We start from the raw sequence: 15685 nt of genomic DNA, 5'->3' as shown, positions 1-15685 counted from the left end.
CCAAAAATTCATTTAGCCCATTGTTTTTTTTCTAAAAAAAAACTTAAAAAGCTTTCAAACTCTTTCCCTCTCCTCAGAATTCGGCTGAGCTCCAGTCACCGGACCACCGTGGCAGCCGCCAGTCTCTAAAAGTTATCGTTTTTTAGTAAATTTAAACTTTTATTAACATGATTAAATTAGAAGGTGATCCGATCACACCTAAATAAAAAGGTTGGTGGCGACTCTCATATTCATTTTCAAAATCTAAGTCGACCCCTTTATTAAAAAAAATGGTTTCGACAAATACATTACAGAGATTATGATATATGCGATTTTTTTCCATTTAGGTTCTGAATTTTTTTTTGTTATTATTAGTATCTAAATTTTGATTCCATTATCGCTTTGATCTAACAATTATAAACTATTAAATTTTTTTTTATTACATCACGTGACATTTTTAATTAAATAAAAATGTTTATCCCTCTTCCTTTCTTTGTTTCTTCTTTACCTCCTCATCCCTCATACTCCTTCACAGTGGCGAAGCTAAGGGGACTGGCAGGGGCCCTAATCCCTTAAAATAGGAAATTTTTTATTTGGATCTTTTATAATTTATAAAATTTTAAATTAAAAATAGTAAAATTATACTTTAGGCCCTCAAAAATAATAAAAATTTAATTTAATCATTCAAAAATGATAAATATATAAATTATTAAATTAATAAAATTATATTTTTACTATCGTAAAAATATATAATTTAATTTCGATCCCAAAAATTTTGTTCTGCCTCCGCCAGTACTTCAACCGTTTTGGAATGACACCCATTACTTTTCATGCAAGCTTTATTCTCAAATTGACTGCACATCTAACGCTTGTGAGTAATTTAGCTCCATCATTGATCAATTTACCAATTATTTAAGATTTTCTCTTGTTTATGTTTCTTTTTCTTATTTAATTTTGATATTAATTTTAAATTTTGAGATATTAATTTAAGTTTGATGCTTCAATTAATCTTTTAGTTTCTTTTCCTACAAATTTTCTGGGCTTCATCCAAAATTTATGAGTGAGTTTGTTGTTGTTGTTGCTCAGTAAGAGAAAGGAAGAAAATTGGTATGTATTAATATTATTTTTCATATATGATATAATATGATAAGATTTTATTTTATTAATTAAATTATTTAAAATTTTACAATAATTGCATGTTTATGTAAAACGATAATTTTTAACATGAATATATACAAGTATATATTAATATTAATTTATATGAAATTACATTAAAAATTTTGAACTAAATATCTTTGAGGATGAAATAAACACATATTTAAATTAACATAAAAGAAAAATTGAAGGATTCATGTTTATATGTTTTTTTTTCATCATTTCATTATAGATCTTAAAATAATTTTTAAAATTAATAAATATATGCAACAATTTGTGGCACACTTCTCTAAATTAATAAATATGCAACAAATGAACATAAGTTGGTAAATATATGCAACAAATTTGTGGCACACTTATCTAAATTAATAAATTTGTGCCACGATTTTCAACTTGTTTCAGCTCCCCAATATCCTATTAAAGTAACATCACGTCATAACATCTCACTCCATTAATTGGATGCAGGGTTTTAATAAGGATAAATTCCATTAAGTTTATTTTTATCATATAAGACTTGTGAGTATTTAGCTTCATCATTCATCAATTTATCAATTTAAGGTTTACTTGCCATATCTCGACCATGAATAAGAGAAATATATCAATATACAAAGTTGGGATTTCATCTTCACTTATATTTTAATTTTTACGATAGTCAATTTGAATGGTCTATATTTTTGTAATTTTAAATAATTAAATCAATTTTTATCATTTTTAGAGAGAGTCGAATTTTTATTTAATTAAAATGTAATGTGTGATAATATAATTTATTAAAAGAATTTTTAATTAAAAGTAACGGTTGAATCGGAATTGATAACACGGAACTAAATTTTAGATACCATTTCTGATAAAAAGAATTTAGCACATAAATAAAAAAAGTGGGTCAATATTTTCTTTAAATGTTATATGTGAATCACTATAAAAAATAAACATGTAAAATATTAATAAAAACAGTAGTTTAGAGGTGTCCATTATTAATGAAGATGAAAAATATATAGGCACCTACTTTCAGTAATGATACTTTCTGTGATGGATCCAAAGTCACGTAGGAGCATTTAAAGGAAAAGATTCAATTTGTATCATAGGTATAGACTTTTTTATCCTTGTTCTAGTGAGGTTGAAGGACGTTAAACGTGTCATGTTCTTTACATGGTGGTTGTTATAATAAGTGAACCCTGAAACTCCACGTTATTTCTTTATTTTGATGTTACTACTTAGTATGTTTGCTATAAAAGCAACTGTGCGATAAGATAGGGAACACAAAGCAGGAGAGAAAAAAGGAGTCAGATGGAGGTGGAACGAGTCCAAGCCATTGTTTCTTCATCTCTAGCTAAAGACAATATCCCACTAGAGTTTGTTCGACCCGAAGATGAACAACCTGCAATTACAACATTTCATGGTCTCATCCCTGACATCCCTGTTATCGACTTCAACCACCCTGATCAGGATCATATCATCCATTTGATTGCCAATGCTAGCAGGGATTGGGGGATATTCCAGGTTGTGAACCACGGGATACCCTTTCATCTAATTCAGAAACTGCAACAAGTTGGAAAGGAGTTCTTTGATCTCCCTCAGGAAGAGAAAGAAGTGTATGCTAAGCCACCCGGTGCACTCACCCTTGAAGGCTATGGAAGCAAGATCGGGAAAGATGTTAATGGAAAGAAGAACTGGGCTGATCACCTTTTTCATAAGATATGGCCTGCTTCATGCATTAACCACCAGTTTTGGCCCAAAAATCCTCCTTCTTACAGGTCATAGTTTATGCAAGATATAATCATTTTCTTGTGCTTTCATTATTAACAAAATTGTAAAAAATTTATTGGTTTGGTGACAGACCAGTGAACGAGGAGTATGCACAGGAGGTGAGGAAGGTGGTGGATAAACTGTTCAAATGGCTGTCAATGGGGCTAGGGCTTGAAGCAGATGTTTTGAAACAAGGAGTAGGAGGTGAGGAGATTGAGTATTTGATGAAGATAAATTATTATCCGCCATGTCCACGCCCTGATCTTACCCTTGGGGTAACATCCCACACTGATCTTTCTGCCATGACTGTGTTGGTGCCCAACGAGGTCCCTGGATTGCAGGTCTTCAAGGATGGCCATTGGATCGACGCCAAATATATCCCCGGCGCCCTTATTATTCACATTGGCGACCAAATTGAGGTTACTGCATTTTCTTCTTTCAATGCTACTTATCATTATTTTAGTTAAAACACACTTTAACATGTACATGTTAATTTATAAAAAAAATTGCTCCATTCTAATTTTAGACATTGAATTAGTCTAAGTTTTTTTTATTTTTAAATTTAGATACTAAGCAACGGGAAGTACAAGGCGGTGCTGCATCGAACAACAGTAGACAAGGAGAAAACGAGGATGTCATGGCCCGTATTCTTGGAGCCTCCAGGGGAATTTGTCGTTGGCCCACTTCCTCAACTCCTTGATCCCCAAATTCCTCCTAAATATAAGCCTAAGAAATTCAAGGACTATAGTTATTGTAAATTTCACAAACTACCCCAGTACTGAACCCAAATTGCACGCCCTATTATTTTTCCTTTTTTCTTTTTTTGTACTACGTAGTAATAATTGTGTGCTGTATTTCGGCCAAAATAGAAATTTGTGTGAGGGTATGCCCTAAGGTTTAACTATTTTCTTATATGCAATAAAAGTTTATATTTGATGTGAGTTCGAGAGTACGATTACATGTGAGGGAAGTATTTGTCTTCTCTTAACTATCGTTATCAAAATGATACCAAATAATAATGTGTTATCTAAAAATTAGATTAAAATGAGTTTAATTTTAATATTTCAAAATAATCTCCACAACAAACAACATTTTTATTTTAAATGAAACAAATTTTATTACATCCAAAAAACTTGGTATCTCTTCAAACAACCAGTGACGGAGCCAAAGGGGGCTGGCAAGGGTCTGACTTCCCCTAAAATGGAAAATATTTTATTTAGGCCCTTTATAATTTATAAAATTTTAAATTAATAATGATAATTTTGCATTTTGGCCTCCCAAAAATAATAAAAAATTAATTTAATCTTTTAAAAATTATAAAGATATAGACTATTAAAATGGTGAAATTATATTTTTACTATCGTAAAAAATATACAATTTAATTTCGCCTCCCAAAAATAAATTTTTTGACTTCACTGCATGGAATACAAGGATGTAATTATTTTTGAAAATTTTCATTTAATTTCGAGTAAGATATTCATTTGTGATAATTGTTAGAGTTGTGTGACCCAAATTCTAAGAGATTGCTTGCAAGTCAAGTTAAACAAAAATATATTTTCTTTCTAGAAGATTTAGTATTTATTAGTATAATATATTTAGCATTTATTAGTATAGTTTATTTGACTTACTAATTTAGCCTATAAATAGGCTCTTTTACAATCTTAGAAACACACACCCATTAGATTAGAACTCATAACACATTCAGAGAATTTTGTGTTTACGTTTTTCGGGTTCTTTGTTTTTCGGGTTTTCGGGTTTAGTTTTTATCTCCATCATTTGTACTCTTCATTCTTTTGCCATTATAGTAAAATTATCTTTACCCGTGGTTTTTTATCCTCTTTGGAGGGGTTTTTCTACGTTAAATTTGTGTGTTCATCTTCTCAATTTCTTCTGCTATTTTTACTTGTTTGTTGCTTAATCGGGACGATCCTAACAAGTGGTATCAGAGCTAGTTCAATTTTCATAGATCAGCCCGTTCAGATATGGCAGCAACAAGGTTTGAAATTGAGAAGTTCGATGGTGAGACAAATTTCAATCTATGGCAAGTTCGGATGATGGCAATTCTAGTTCAAAACGGCTTGAAAAAGGTTGTTAAAGGGAAAAAGCCGGAAAATCTAAATCAAACAGAATGGGAAGAGTTTGATGAAAAGGCCTTGTCTGCAATACAGTTGTGCCTCGCGAATATAGTATTGCAGGAGGTATTGATGGAGAAGACCTCATTCGCCTTGTGGAAAAAGTTAGAAACTCTTTATGCGACTAAGTCTCTGGCTAACCGTTTAGTGTTGAAACAACGTCTATTTACGTTTCGCATGAACGAAGGTGAGCTTCTTAGAGATCACATCAGTCAATTCATTACTCTTTTAAATGATTTAAAGAACGTTGAGGTTCATATTGACGATGAAGATCAAGCTATGCTATTATTGTGCTCTTTACCCTCTTCATACAAGTCTTTCAGGGAGACCTTGATTTATGGCAGAGACAAACTCTCGTTCGAAGATGTGAAGGGTCATTTGTTGAGTAGAGACAAACTCGACAATGAGTTTGGTTTGAATAGCAAAGCAGATAGGCAAGCTTCCGTTTTGGTAGCATCAAAGAAACAAGACAAAATGTGTCGCTATTGTAAAAAGTTAGGTCACATCAAAGCAGATTGTTATAAACTGCGAAATAAAAGAGCTGCTGAGAGTAACGAGGAAGATGTAGTTGGTTCTAATTTGGTCGATGAAGGTGGTGATGATTTATTGTTAGTGTCAACGAGCGATAACTCTAAGCTTACGTTTGAGTGGATCCTAGATTCAGGATGTTCTTTCCACATGTGTCCCAATAGAGAATGGTTCTCCACATACAGTTCAGTTGAAGGTGGAGTTGTGCACATGGGAAATGATTCATCTAGTAAGATAATCAGTATTGGTACTGTTAAAATTATGATACACGATGGGACGATTAGGACACTCTCAGATGTCAGGTGTATACCTGATTTACGAAAGAATCTCATCTCCTTGAGTATTTTAGACTTGAAAGGATGTAGAATCAACATCGAGTCGAGTCGAGCGACATTAAAGTATCTCGTGGAGCTCTCGTTTTGTTAAAAGGTAAAAGAACTGGTAGTCTTTATATTCTGGAAGGTTCTACAGTGACCGGTGAAATCAGACGTCCCTCATCCGTTACGGAGTCAAAGTCAACTCGTTTGGAGCGGAGGCAACCTGGTCATAAGAGGGAAAAAGGTATAACCGTTTCATTGAAGAAAGGTTCTCTTCTGGATGCAGGTTTTGAAAAGTTAGGGCACTGTGTTCGTGAAAATCAGACCCGGGTTAGTTTTGATTTGGCAGTGCACAAGTCGAAGGCTAAAAGTCTTCCAGCTTCTAAGCATAGGTTCGACTCAGTTAATTCCCTGCATAGTTCAAGATAGGCCCATGGCGAGTTTTGGCAAAGATGCGTTGAAAGAATTCGTGTCGAGGTGGAGATTGTTAGAGTTGTGTGACCCAAATTCTAAGAGATTGCTTGCAAGTCAAGTTAAACAAAAATATATTTTCTTTCTAGAAGATTTAGTATTTATTAGTATAATATATTTAGCATTTATTAGTATAGTTTATTTGACTTACTAATTTAGCCTATAAATAGGCTCTTTTACAATCTTAGAAACACACACCCATTAGATTAGAACTCATAACACATTCAGAGAATTTTGTGTTTACGTTTTTCGGGTTCTTTGTTTTTCAGGTTTTCGGGTTTAGTTTTTATCTCCATCTTTTGTACTCTTCATTCTTTTGCCATTATAGTAAAATTATCTTTGCCCGTGGTTTTTTATCCTCTTTGGAGGGGTTTTTCTACGTTAAATTTGTGTGTTCATCTTCTCAATTTCTTCTGCTATTTTTACTTGTTTGTTGCTTAATCGGGACGATCCTAACAATAATTAAGTTGATGGAGTCTCGATAACGGAACAACATTACCTTTAGAGAAATAATATTATCTAAAATTTAGACTGCATACCAAATGTATAAGAAACATGATATCAATGAACAAGATGATAATTTAATAATTATTATCCCCAAGTATTTTAAGAAACATCAAAATTTCATTATAGGTTTTAATCATATCTTTTCTTTTTAACACAATACGTAGAATTACCCATAGCTCCTCCCCAACCCATAAATAGGAGGGATAATGTGCTTCAACGCGCTCGAACCCACGTCCTCTTACATGTCAATAATCATACCAATTGAATTAAAACTCAATTGGCCAAATCCTGAAAAGCAGCTTAATTAACCATTTTTTATCCCAAAGTTGATTTTAACAAATTTGGATCGCATTTATTAATTCACTTATTTGGTATTCTAGACACATTAAATCCCAAAGAAAAAACCGAATACTCAGCACCTTGATGAGTCCAAAACATACCACAATAAATTTTTGACTTTAAACAAAATAATCGATTTCATTTTTTTCTTAATAAAAAAAGTAATTTTTAAAACACATTTATATTATTCTTTTTAAACATTTATTTTCTAAAATACTCTGGATAATTGAGATTTTTTAAATATGTTAATTTAAAAAAAAACAAACAAACAAACAAAAAAGAGTTTGACTCTTCAAAGATTCCTGTACAAGCCCAATTTTGTCCGGGCCCAGGCAAACAAAATACAAATACAAAATCACTAACCTAAACCTAAACAGATCAGCCCAAGTAAAACCCCAAGCCCAAACCTAAAATAACCCATTACAAGCCCAAATACTAAACCCACCTAAAACTAACCCAAACAGCCCAATTCAATCGGCTAAATTACCCAAACCCAAGTCAGACCCAAAACAATTAGTCAAACTAGGGTTTCAGCTTTTCTGAAACCTTAGGCGCCGCACGTCCCTAGCTCTACTAGCCGCCGCGCACTGCCACCACCGCCACTGTCTCATCGCCACCTGCTCCACCTGCAAAACAAGCAAACACGCAACCAAGCAGAAGGAAACAAAAGAAAAAGAAAAAATAAGTCCTGTATTTTTTTCAGCTATAAGAGCCGAACTTCATTCTTGTAAAAGGGGGATTTTTCCTAAAGAAAAAAATAAGAACAGAAAAAGCAATACAGCAGAGGTGATTTCTTTTTGAGATTCTCGTTTCAAATACCCTTTTTATTGTAGTATCATTTTTTTATTTCCAATTTAAAAAATACACGAAACTAAAAGAGCAAGGATTAGTGTTAATTGTTTATCTCGCGAACTCGGTGCCGGAGTTCTCCTCCGCTGTCGTCGGGATCGGACGAGGAGAGGGGCTTTGTTTTTTTTCTTTCGGTCCCATGGTTGAGAAGGCCTAGCCTTTGGACGCACCGTGAGGCGAGGGCAGAAAAGCCCGTTTTGCGCGACTCCGGCCACTGGCCACAGAGGCGGCGCAGTGGAGGTCAAGGACCCAAAGGCTGGAGATTGAGAGAGAAAGGGGGTGATTCTGAAGTTTTTTTCCTGAACACTGAAAAAATGAATTTTTTTTTAAAAAAATTGGTTTAAATAAAGTTTAAACGGCGCCGTTCTGGGGTTTAGGCTCAGAGACCAAAACGGCGTCGTTTTGGTCTCTAACCCGCGACCCGATCTACTGCAGGAGGATCCGCATGTTTTTTATGCGGAAGGGAAAATTGCGCTTTTAGCTCTTCCGCTTCTTAATGTTTTAGCAATCAGGTTTTTCTTACTTTTTAAATTTATCCCTTTAAGTTATTTTCGATTTCAATTTAGTCCTCACTGGGACGACTCCGTTTGGAGGGTGAGGGATTATTGCCCATTTAGCCCTTCCTCATTATCAGCGCGTTCAGTTTGGTCCTTTCTCTTTTATTTATTTGCGATTTGACCCCGAATTTTGTTTTTAATTCAATTTAGCTTTTTTGTTATTTTAGTTATTTTATTAGTAATATTAATAAATTTGATGTTATTATTATTATTATTATATTTCTATTTCTATTTACTTATTTAAATTTTAAATATGTTTGTCTTATTATCTATTAATATTATTATTTACTTATTCATATTTTTTTATCTCAAACTTTGTTATATATATATACATACATACATTTTGTTATATATATATATATATATATATATATATATATGCATACGTACATAATTTTTAATTTATTTGAATATATAAATACATACTTATATATTTTTATTATATCCTATAATTTATATATATATGTACATACATATACCTTTTACATTTTTATAATTTTATTCATTTTCTTTATTTCTTTATTTATTTACATTTTCATTATTATTTTGAACTAATGTTCTAATTTTATTTGCTCATATACTTGTTATTTTGTATGCTATTGATTTGTCCTTTTATTTATATTATTTTTATTGTTATTGCTCGTATTATTTTTACATCATCGCATTCATTTTTGTTTCGCATTTAGTATTAATATCGTGTTTTATTTCTACTATTTCATGTTAGATTAATTTTATTCAATGCATAAATTATGATTTTTGAATAAGTAAAATCTCATGTTTAGATTCGAGAAGGTCGTACCCTAACTTACTGGGTTTCGATTTTCACAATAAATCTAAATACACTAATCTTTTCAAATTCAAGTTTTAAACAATCTCGGGAATTAAGAAGAGATCGTGTCTTAACTTAATGGGCCGGCTCATTTTTTTAATAAACACCAAAAATTTATTTTAAAAATAAAAAAATAAAAAAATTATTTTAAAAATATTTTAAAATTAAAAAATAAAAATATATTTATTATATTCAGGCCGGGCCAGGCTGGGCCAAAAAAGTGGTGCTCGAGGCCCGGCCCGTTTTCTAAATGGGCCTCATTTTTTGCCCAAACCCATATTTCGGACCTATATTTTTACCTGAACCCTCCCATATTTCGGGCGGGCCGTTGAGTCGGGCCGGGCCGGGCCGCCCGGCCCATGAGCACCTCTAAAATAAATATATAAATGATATGCATATTCTTTTTTATTATATTAAATATCTTTTTTTAACATGGATATATACATGTAATATTAATCTATTATGGAATTACATTAAATATCTTATTTTATTTTATTAAATTATATATAATTTTTACAATCATTATAACATCATAAATGAAAAAAGATTTCATAACTTGGGTTAAGAGTTTAATAAACTAACAAATATTAAAAAAAAAAGAAAGATACATGTTAATTTTTTGATTTTTTATGGTAGATTTCCACTAGAGTGAGCTCAGTAACTAATTCTCGACATTCTGTAGGCCTTTTAATGGGGTAGATGTTGGCCACAAGTTTTGAAACTACTCCATAACCAAAGCGAGGATTGAACCCTCGACCACTGATTAAGATAGGAAAAACTATTGCCATCTCATTTAACTCTCGTAGTTGATACATATCAATTTCTTAAGATTATTTGTGGAATAAAAAAAATTATACTATCAGAATATCCCAATAAACATATCTTAAAAAAGCTCCACATTTTTCTTAAATTAAAAATTCTACCTAAAGTTGATTTCATCATGAGTTACAGTTTTAAGTTTGGGTCATGAAATTTCCATGGATGCAAATGTGGTTGAGTGTTGCATCTTTGAGGTCTACAATTATTAATGTATTTAATGAAGATGGTAAATTTATAGCCACCTACTTTTTGTGATAGCTCCAAAGTCACGTAGGCGAGTTTAAAGCAGCTTTATGCCACCCCAAGGCCAAAACCACGAAAATGAAATTGATTAGACATCGAAGCAGAAAAAGCATCCATCCATACGTAGGAGAAATGGAGTTGAAGTTATGTAGACGAGGGATGTGACCTAAGGGCTAAGAGGAGAAAACAAACAGACCTTAGAGATGACTGCTCCATAGTATAATATCTAAAAGACCCAAAGACAAAATGTTTTGTTTTATCAATAATCACCATTCCATCTCCATCAAAATCAGCCTACCATAAGCAATGTTAATCAATCTACCATAGTTTTCTCTTTTCATTATGTAGACAAAAAGCCCCATTCCTCCACCAAAATAAACCCCCCTTAACTCATCTTCTCAATCATTACCCATTTCCTTCATAACTCTCCATAAACTTCAATTCTTTCAACTTAAATCATCATAAAAATTTATTTCTGTTCCCACCCATCCACCTACTAATAATTTACTATATATTTCTTTTGTTTTTCATTCTGTTTTTAAGTTATATTTTGTGCATTTAATTCTCTTTTTTAAGTCATTATACCCTAAAAATCTTAAAACCCATGTTCATAATATATAAAAAGAGAGTATATATGCATGCAAATATATCTCAATTATAATATACATATATTTATATTCAAATATAAAATTTATTTGTTTGATTTAATGTCGTAGATTTAATTCAATATTCAACACGTAAAAATTTACCTACAAGACTAACATGAGAAAATCTTGTACTTGTTTTTATTTTTCAGTCTTATAAATTAAAAGGATCGTGATAATAAATTTAAGATATTTTATTTCTTTTTATTTTTTTAATTTTTTTATTTCATCTTCAAATTGTAAAATTAATTATAACTTCAATTAAAATTTAAAAAAAAATTTGCAAAAAGAAAAAGGAAGACGTGGCTAATTTTGAGACACGGATTGGGACAGGGAACTAGGGGCTGGGGATTTCTACTCAATAGGATAGGGGATAAATTATTTTGATTAAAATCAAACCAAAGATAATTGCAAATCAGTAGTTGGTTTTAGTTAGGTATATCGAATTTATTTGATGAGAAAATAGAAGAATGTTGCATTGAAATTACCTCAAAACATAGAGGGCAACCATGGTGGATTGCTCCTACCACACATGGATGGTCATTTTTTTAGAAGAATGTTGCATTGAAATTACCTCAAAACATAGAGGACAGCCATGGTGGACTGCTACTACCACACATGGATGGTACTTTTTTAGAAGAATGTTGCATTGAAGTTACCTCAAAACATAGAGGACAACCATGGTGGATTGCTCCTACCAGACATGGATGGTCATTTTTTTAGAAGAATTGAATGACTACAACATTTTCGTACAATAAATGCGAATTGAATAACTACAACATTTTCATACAATGAATGCGAAAGGAAATTGATTTGAAATATTAGATGTTAAAATATATGAATATGAGTAGAGTTGATCTTGGGTTAGGGTGATTTTAGATCGAGTTAATGTAAAATTTTAGACTCAGTTTTTAGGTTTAGGTTTGATCCAAAAAATGGGTCTAAAATTTTACTTAAACCCGTTCCAGATAAAAAATGTTTAACTTGAACCCAGCTTGACCTTCCGTATTAATTTTTTATATAAATACAAATTTAGAAAATATAATACATAAAATGCACTTAAAACATAAAAATAAATGTTTCCCAACAAATTGAAAATACATTCAAAAAAGTCATTATACTTAAATAACATTAAGTTGCAACTAAGCAAGTAAATGCCTCTAAAATAGTAGGAAAAAAATAAAACAATAGTTATATAATATCCAAACAATAACAACAACAAAATAATAGTAATACAATAGCAAACTGGCAGCAAAACAACAGTGAAAAAATTAGGCAAATTCGGGCTTGGCCGAAAAATCTTACCCAAGGACTAACCCGTTTAGAAAATAGGCCTTATTTTTTTGTCCAAGCTCATTTTTCGGGCCTATATTTTTACCCAAGTTCTCCCACTTTTCAAGCGGGCCTTCGAGCCTGAACAGATAACCCAACCCACTATCATGTCTAATACGAGGTATGGTTATAAAATATTTTATAATATAAAATGAAAACATTATTTTTTAAATGTAAAATGAACAACAAATAAAAAGAATCAAAATTATCCTATCCAAAGATTTATTGACAAAAATAGGGTAGTCCCTTGAATTTTATTGATAAACCTCAGGGTATATATATCTTTACAGTAGTAGTTACGTAGAAATTAAATTGCTAAGAGATAATATCCCATAATAATATCCTATTAGGAATCAAATTGCTAAAAGATAATATTCCATAATAATATCCTAAAACTCCGCTCAAGTTGGAGCATGCAAATCATAAATGTCCAACTTGCTGAGAAGATATTCAAATTGCGGTTTACCCAGCGCCTTTGTAAAAATGTCAGCCAACTGAACGAAGGTTGGAACATAAGAAGGTGCAATCAACCTATCCTGGATTGCATCCCTAACAAAGTGACAATCCACTTCAATATGTTTAGTACGCCCGTGAAATACGAGATTCTGTGCAATATGTTGCACAGATTGACTGTCACAAAATAAAGGAATTGCTTTAGGATGATGAACACCTAAGCTCAATAACAAGGCCTTCAGCCACCTGAGCTCACAAATGACAAAAGTCATAAACCTATACTCAACCTCAACAAAAGAATGAGAAACAATATGTTGTTTATTAGTTTTCTAGAAATAAGAGATTGTCTCAGAAAGACAAGCCAGCTAGTAAGAAAACGCTAAGTTAATGGACAAGTAGCCTTTCAAGTACTAGACAACATGCAGAGCCGCGTCCCAATGCTCCTGCCTCAGCTCATGCATAAAGTGGGATAAGACATGAACTGAGTATGCTAAATCAAGTCTAGTCACTACCAAATGAATCAAATGACATATTAACCGTTTGTACGACTTAGGATCAGACAAAACTATCCCTATAGTATGCGCTAATTTATGATTTTACTCTATTGGCGATCCTACGGGCTTTGCTCCCAAAAGACTCGCCTCCGAAGTAATATCAAGTGCATATTTCCTTTGACAAAGAAATAACCCCAAAGAGCTATAAGTTACCTTTATCCTCCAAAAATATTTCAAAACACCAAGATCCTTCATATGGAAGCAAGAACTGAGGTACCTTTTAAAAGTTTTCAAAGTAGCGGAATCGTTCCCAGGAATAAACAAATCATCAACATAAACCACCACATTAATGCGTACAAATCCCTTAGTGCGTGTAAAGATAAAATAATTAGAATATGATTGAAGAAATCCATACCCTTTCAGTGCAGTAATAAGTTTCTCAAACCAACACTAAGGAGCCTGTTTCAACCTATACAAAGACTTGCACAAATGACAAACCATTCCAAGCTTATTTGGAGAAAAACCTGGAGAAAGCTTCATGTAAACCTCTTCATCAAGGTCACCATGCAGGAAGGCGTTATGGACACCCATCTGATGTAACTCCCAATTTTTTGAAGTTGCAATCGCTAAGAAAGCCTGAACAGTTTCCATTTTCGCCACAGGTGCGAAAGTTTCATTATAGTCAATACCTTATACCTAGTGATTACCAAAAACAACAATATGAGCTTTAAGTCTCTCAATACTTCCATCAGAGTTATATTTAATCTTATACACCCACTTACTATCCAATGCTTTCTTTTTAGAAGGAAGTGTTTCCATAGACCAAGTGTCATGATCCTCCTAAGCACAAATCTCCTTCTACATAGCATCACGTCATCCTGCATCCTCCATAGCCTCTTTAAAAGACTGTGGCTTGACTCCTACAGTAATAGCTACAAGAAAATTTCGGTGTTTCATAGTAAATTTGTCACAATTAACATAATACTATAGGAAATGGAGTACCTAAGGTAGGATCTGAAGTAGGTGAGATTGGAGATGGACTTTTCTTTATGATGGTATGAGTGACAAAATCCCTAAGCTTCACAGCAAGAAATTTCTCCTTATACCCTCGTCCCAATTCAGACGCATCATGACCCAAAGCCTCTTGTACCACCATGTCATTAGAGAAAGAACTCTCATGTGACAAACTCACAGGCTGCAGAGTAGCAAACGAAGGAACTGCCGCGAGTTGTAACACTTCTGATTCATTAAAATATGTATCAAAAATTATGTTTGCACTCTCATATGGCAGAGCAACATTGTCAAGCTCAATGGTTGCGACATTCCCATCCAAATACGAAAAAATATCCTAAAAAAAATTCACATCGCGGGACATAAAGAACTTCTTAGAATTCAGATCATATAAATACCAACCCTTTTTGCCAAAAGGGTACCCAACAAAAACACACTTTTAACTTCGACTAGCAAACTTATCACCCTTAGAACGTTGATTATGAGCAAAACATAAGCAACTAAACACACGAAAATCATCAAACAAAGGATGGCTACCAAATAACATTTCATAGGGTGTTTTATTATGAAGAAGAGGTTTTGATTAATGAGATGAGAAGTAGCCAACACACACTCCCCTTAAAAAGATATAGGCAGATTTCCTTGAAAACGCAAAGCACGGGCTATATTTAAAATATATTGATGTTTCCTCTCCACTGTTCCATTTTGTTAAGGAGTACCAACACAATATGTTTGAAAAATAATGTCATTTGCAAGAAAATAATCATTGACAAAATTAAATTTCGTCCCATTATCACTTCTAACATACTTTATTTGTTGAGAAAATTGATGAACAACCATAGCAATGAATGACATGAAAACTTTGAAAACCTCATTTTTATTAGCCAATAGATATACCCAAACAGCCTAAGAGAAATCATCAACCAATGTCAAAAATAAGAGATCCACAAGATGAAGGATGTCATAAAACCCTCATAAATCACAATGAACTAACTCAAAAATACGAATGACTTTTTGTTCACTAATTGGAAAGTTATTTCCAGTTTCCTTAAAATGATGGTCAACCATTTAAAATAATGAAAGAAATTTTTTTTTTTCAAAAACCTTACTCACGCCATGACAAAAATAGGGTAATCTCTATATTTATATATTACAAAGATAATTGGAGTACTTTTTATTACAATAAATTTAAAAATAGAATATATATTCACTAAAAAATAATGATCAATTAATAGAAATATATTCATTTAAAAGGAAAAAAAAGTCATAATAATATTTTCATT

At 32.3% G+C, this 15685-nt stretch overlaps 1 protein-coding gene across 1 annotated transcript; it reads left to right on the top strand.

Annotated features, from left to right (window-relative positions):
• The first annotated feature begins 2376 nt into the window (after window positions 1-2376).
• LOC105780413 (flavonol synthase/flavanone 3-hydroxylase) lies at window positions 2377-3818 on the top strand. The gene is made up of 3 exons (XM_012604727.2): window positions 2377-2885; window positions 2969-3296; window positions 3444-3818. Exons 1-3 carry the CDS (start codon window positions 2419-2421, stop codon window positions 3657-3659), a joined length of 1011 nt encoding a protein of 336 aa, XP_012460181.1. The 5' UTR covers window positions 2377-2418; the 3' UTR covers window positions 3660-3818.
• The last annotated feature ends 11867 nt before the right edge of the window (window positions 3819-15685 follow it).

The sequence above is a fragment of the Gossypium raimondii genome, chromosome 4, assembly GCF_025698545.1.
Source record: "Gossypium raimondii isolate GPD5lz chromosome 4, ASM2569854v1, whole genome shotgun sequence".
NCBI lineage: Eukaryota > Viridiplantae > Streptophyta > Magnoliopsida > Malvales > Malvaceae > Gossypium > Gossypium raimondii.
Note: the sequence above shows the minus strand (reverse complement) of the source record. Positions and strands in the feature narration are given on the sequence as shown.

What these genes read in the sequence shown, in the direction of transcription:
- LOC105780413 (XM_012604727.2), top strand. Translation starts at nt 2,419, where the DNA reads ATGGAGGTGGAACGAGTCCAAGCCATTGTTTCTTCATCTCTAGCTAAA. An exon ending in AAAAATCCTCCTTCTTACAG is followed by an intron (nt 2,886 to 2,968) that starts GTCATAGTTTAT and finishes GTTTGGTGACAG; the next exon opens with ACCAGTGAACGAGGAGTATG. An exon ending in ACATTGGCGACCAAATTGAG is followed by an intron (nt 3,297 to 3,443) that starts GTTACTGCATTT and finishes TTTTAAATTTAG; the next exon opens with ATACTAAGCAACGGGAAGTA.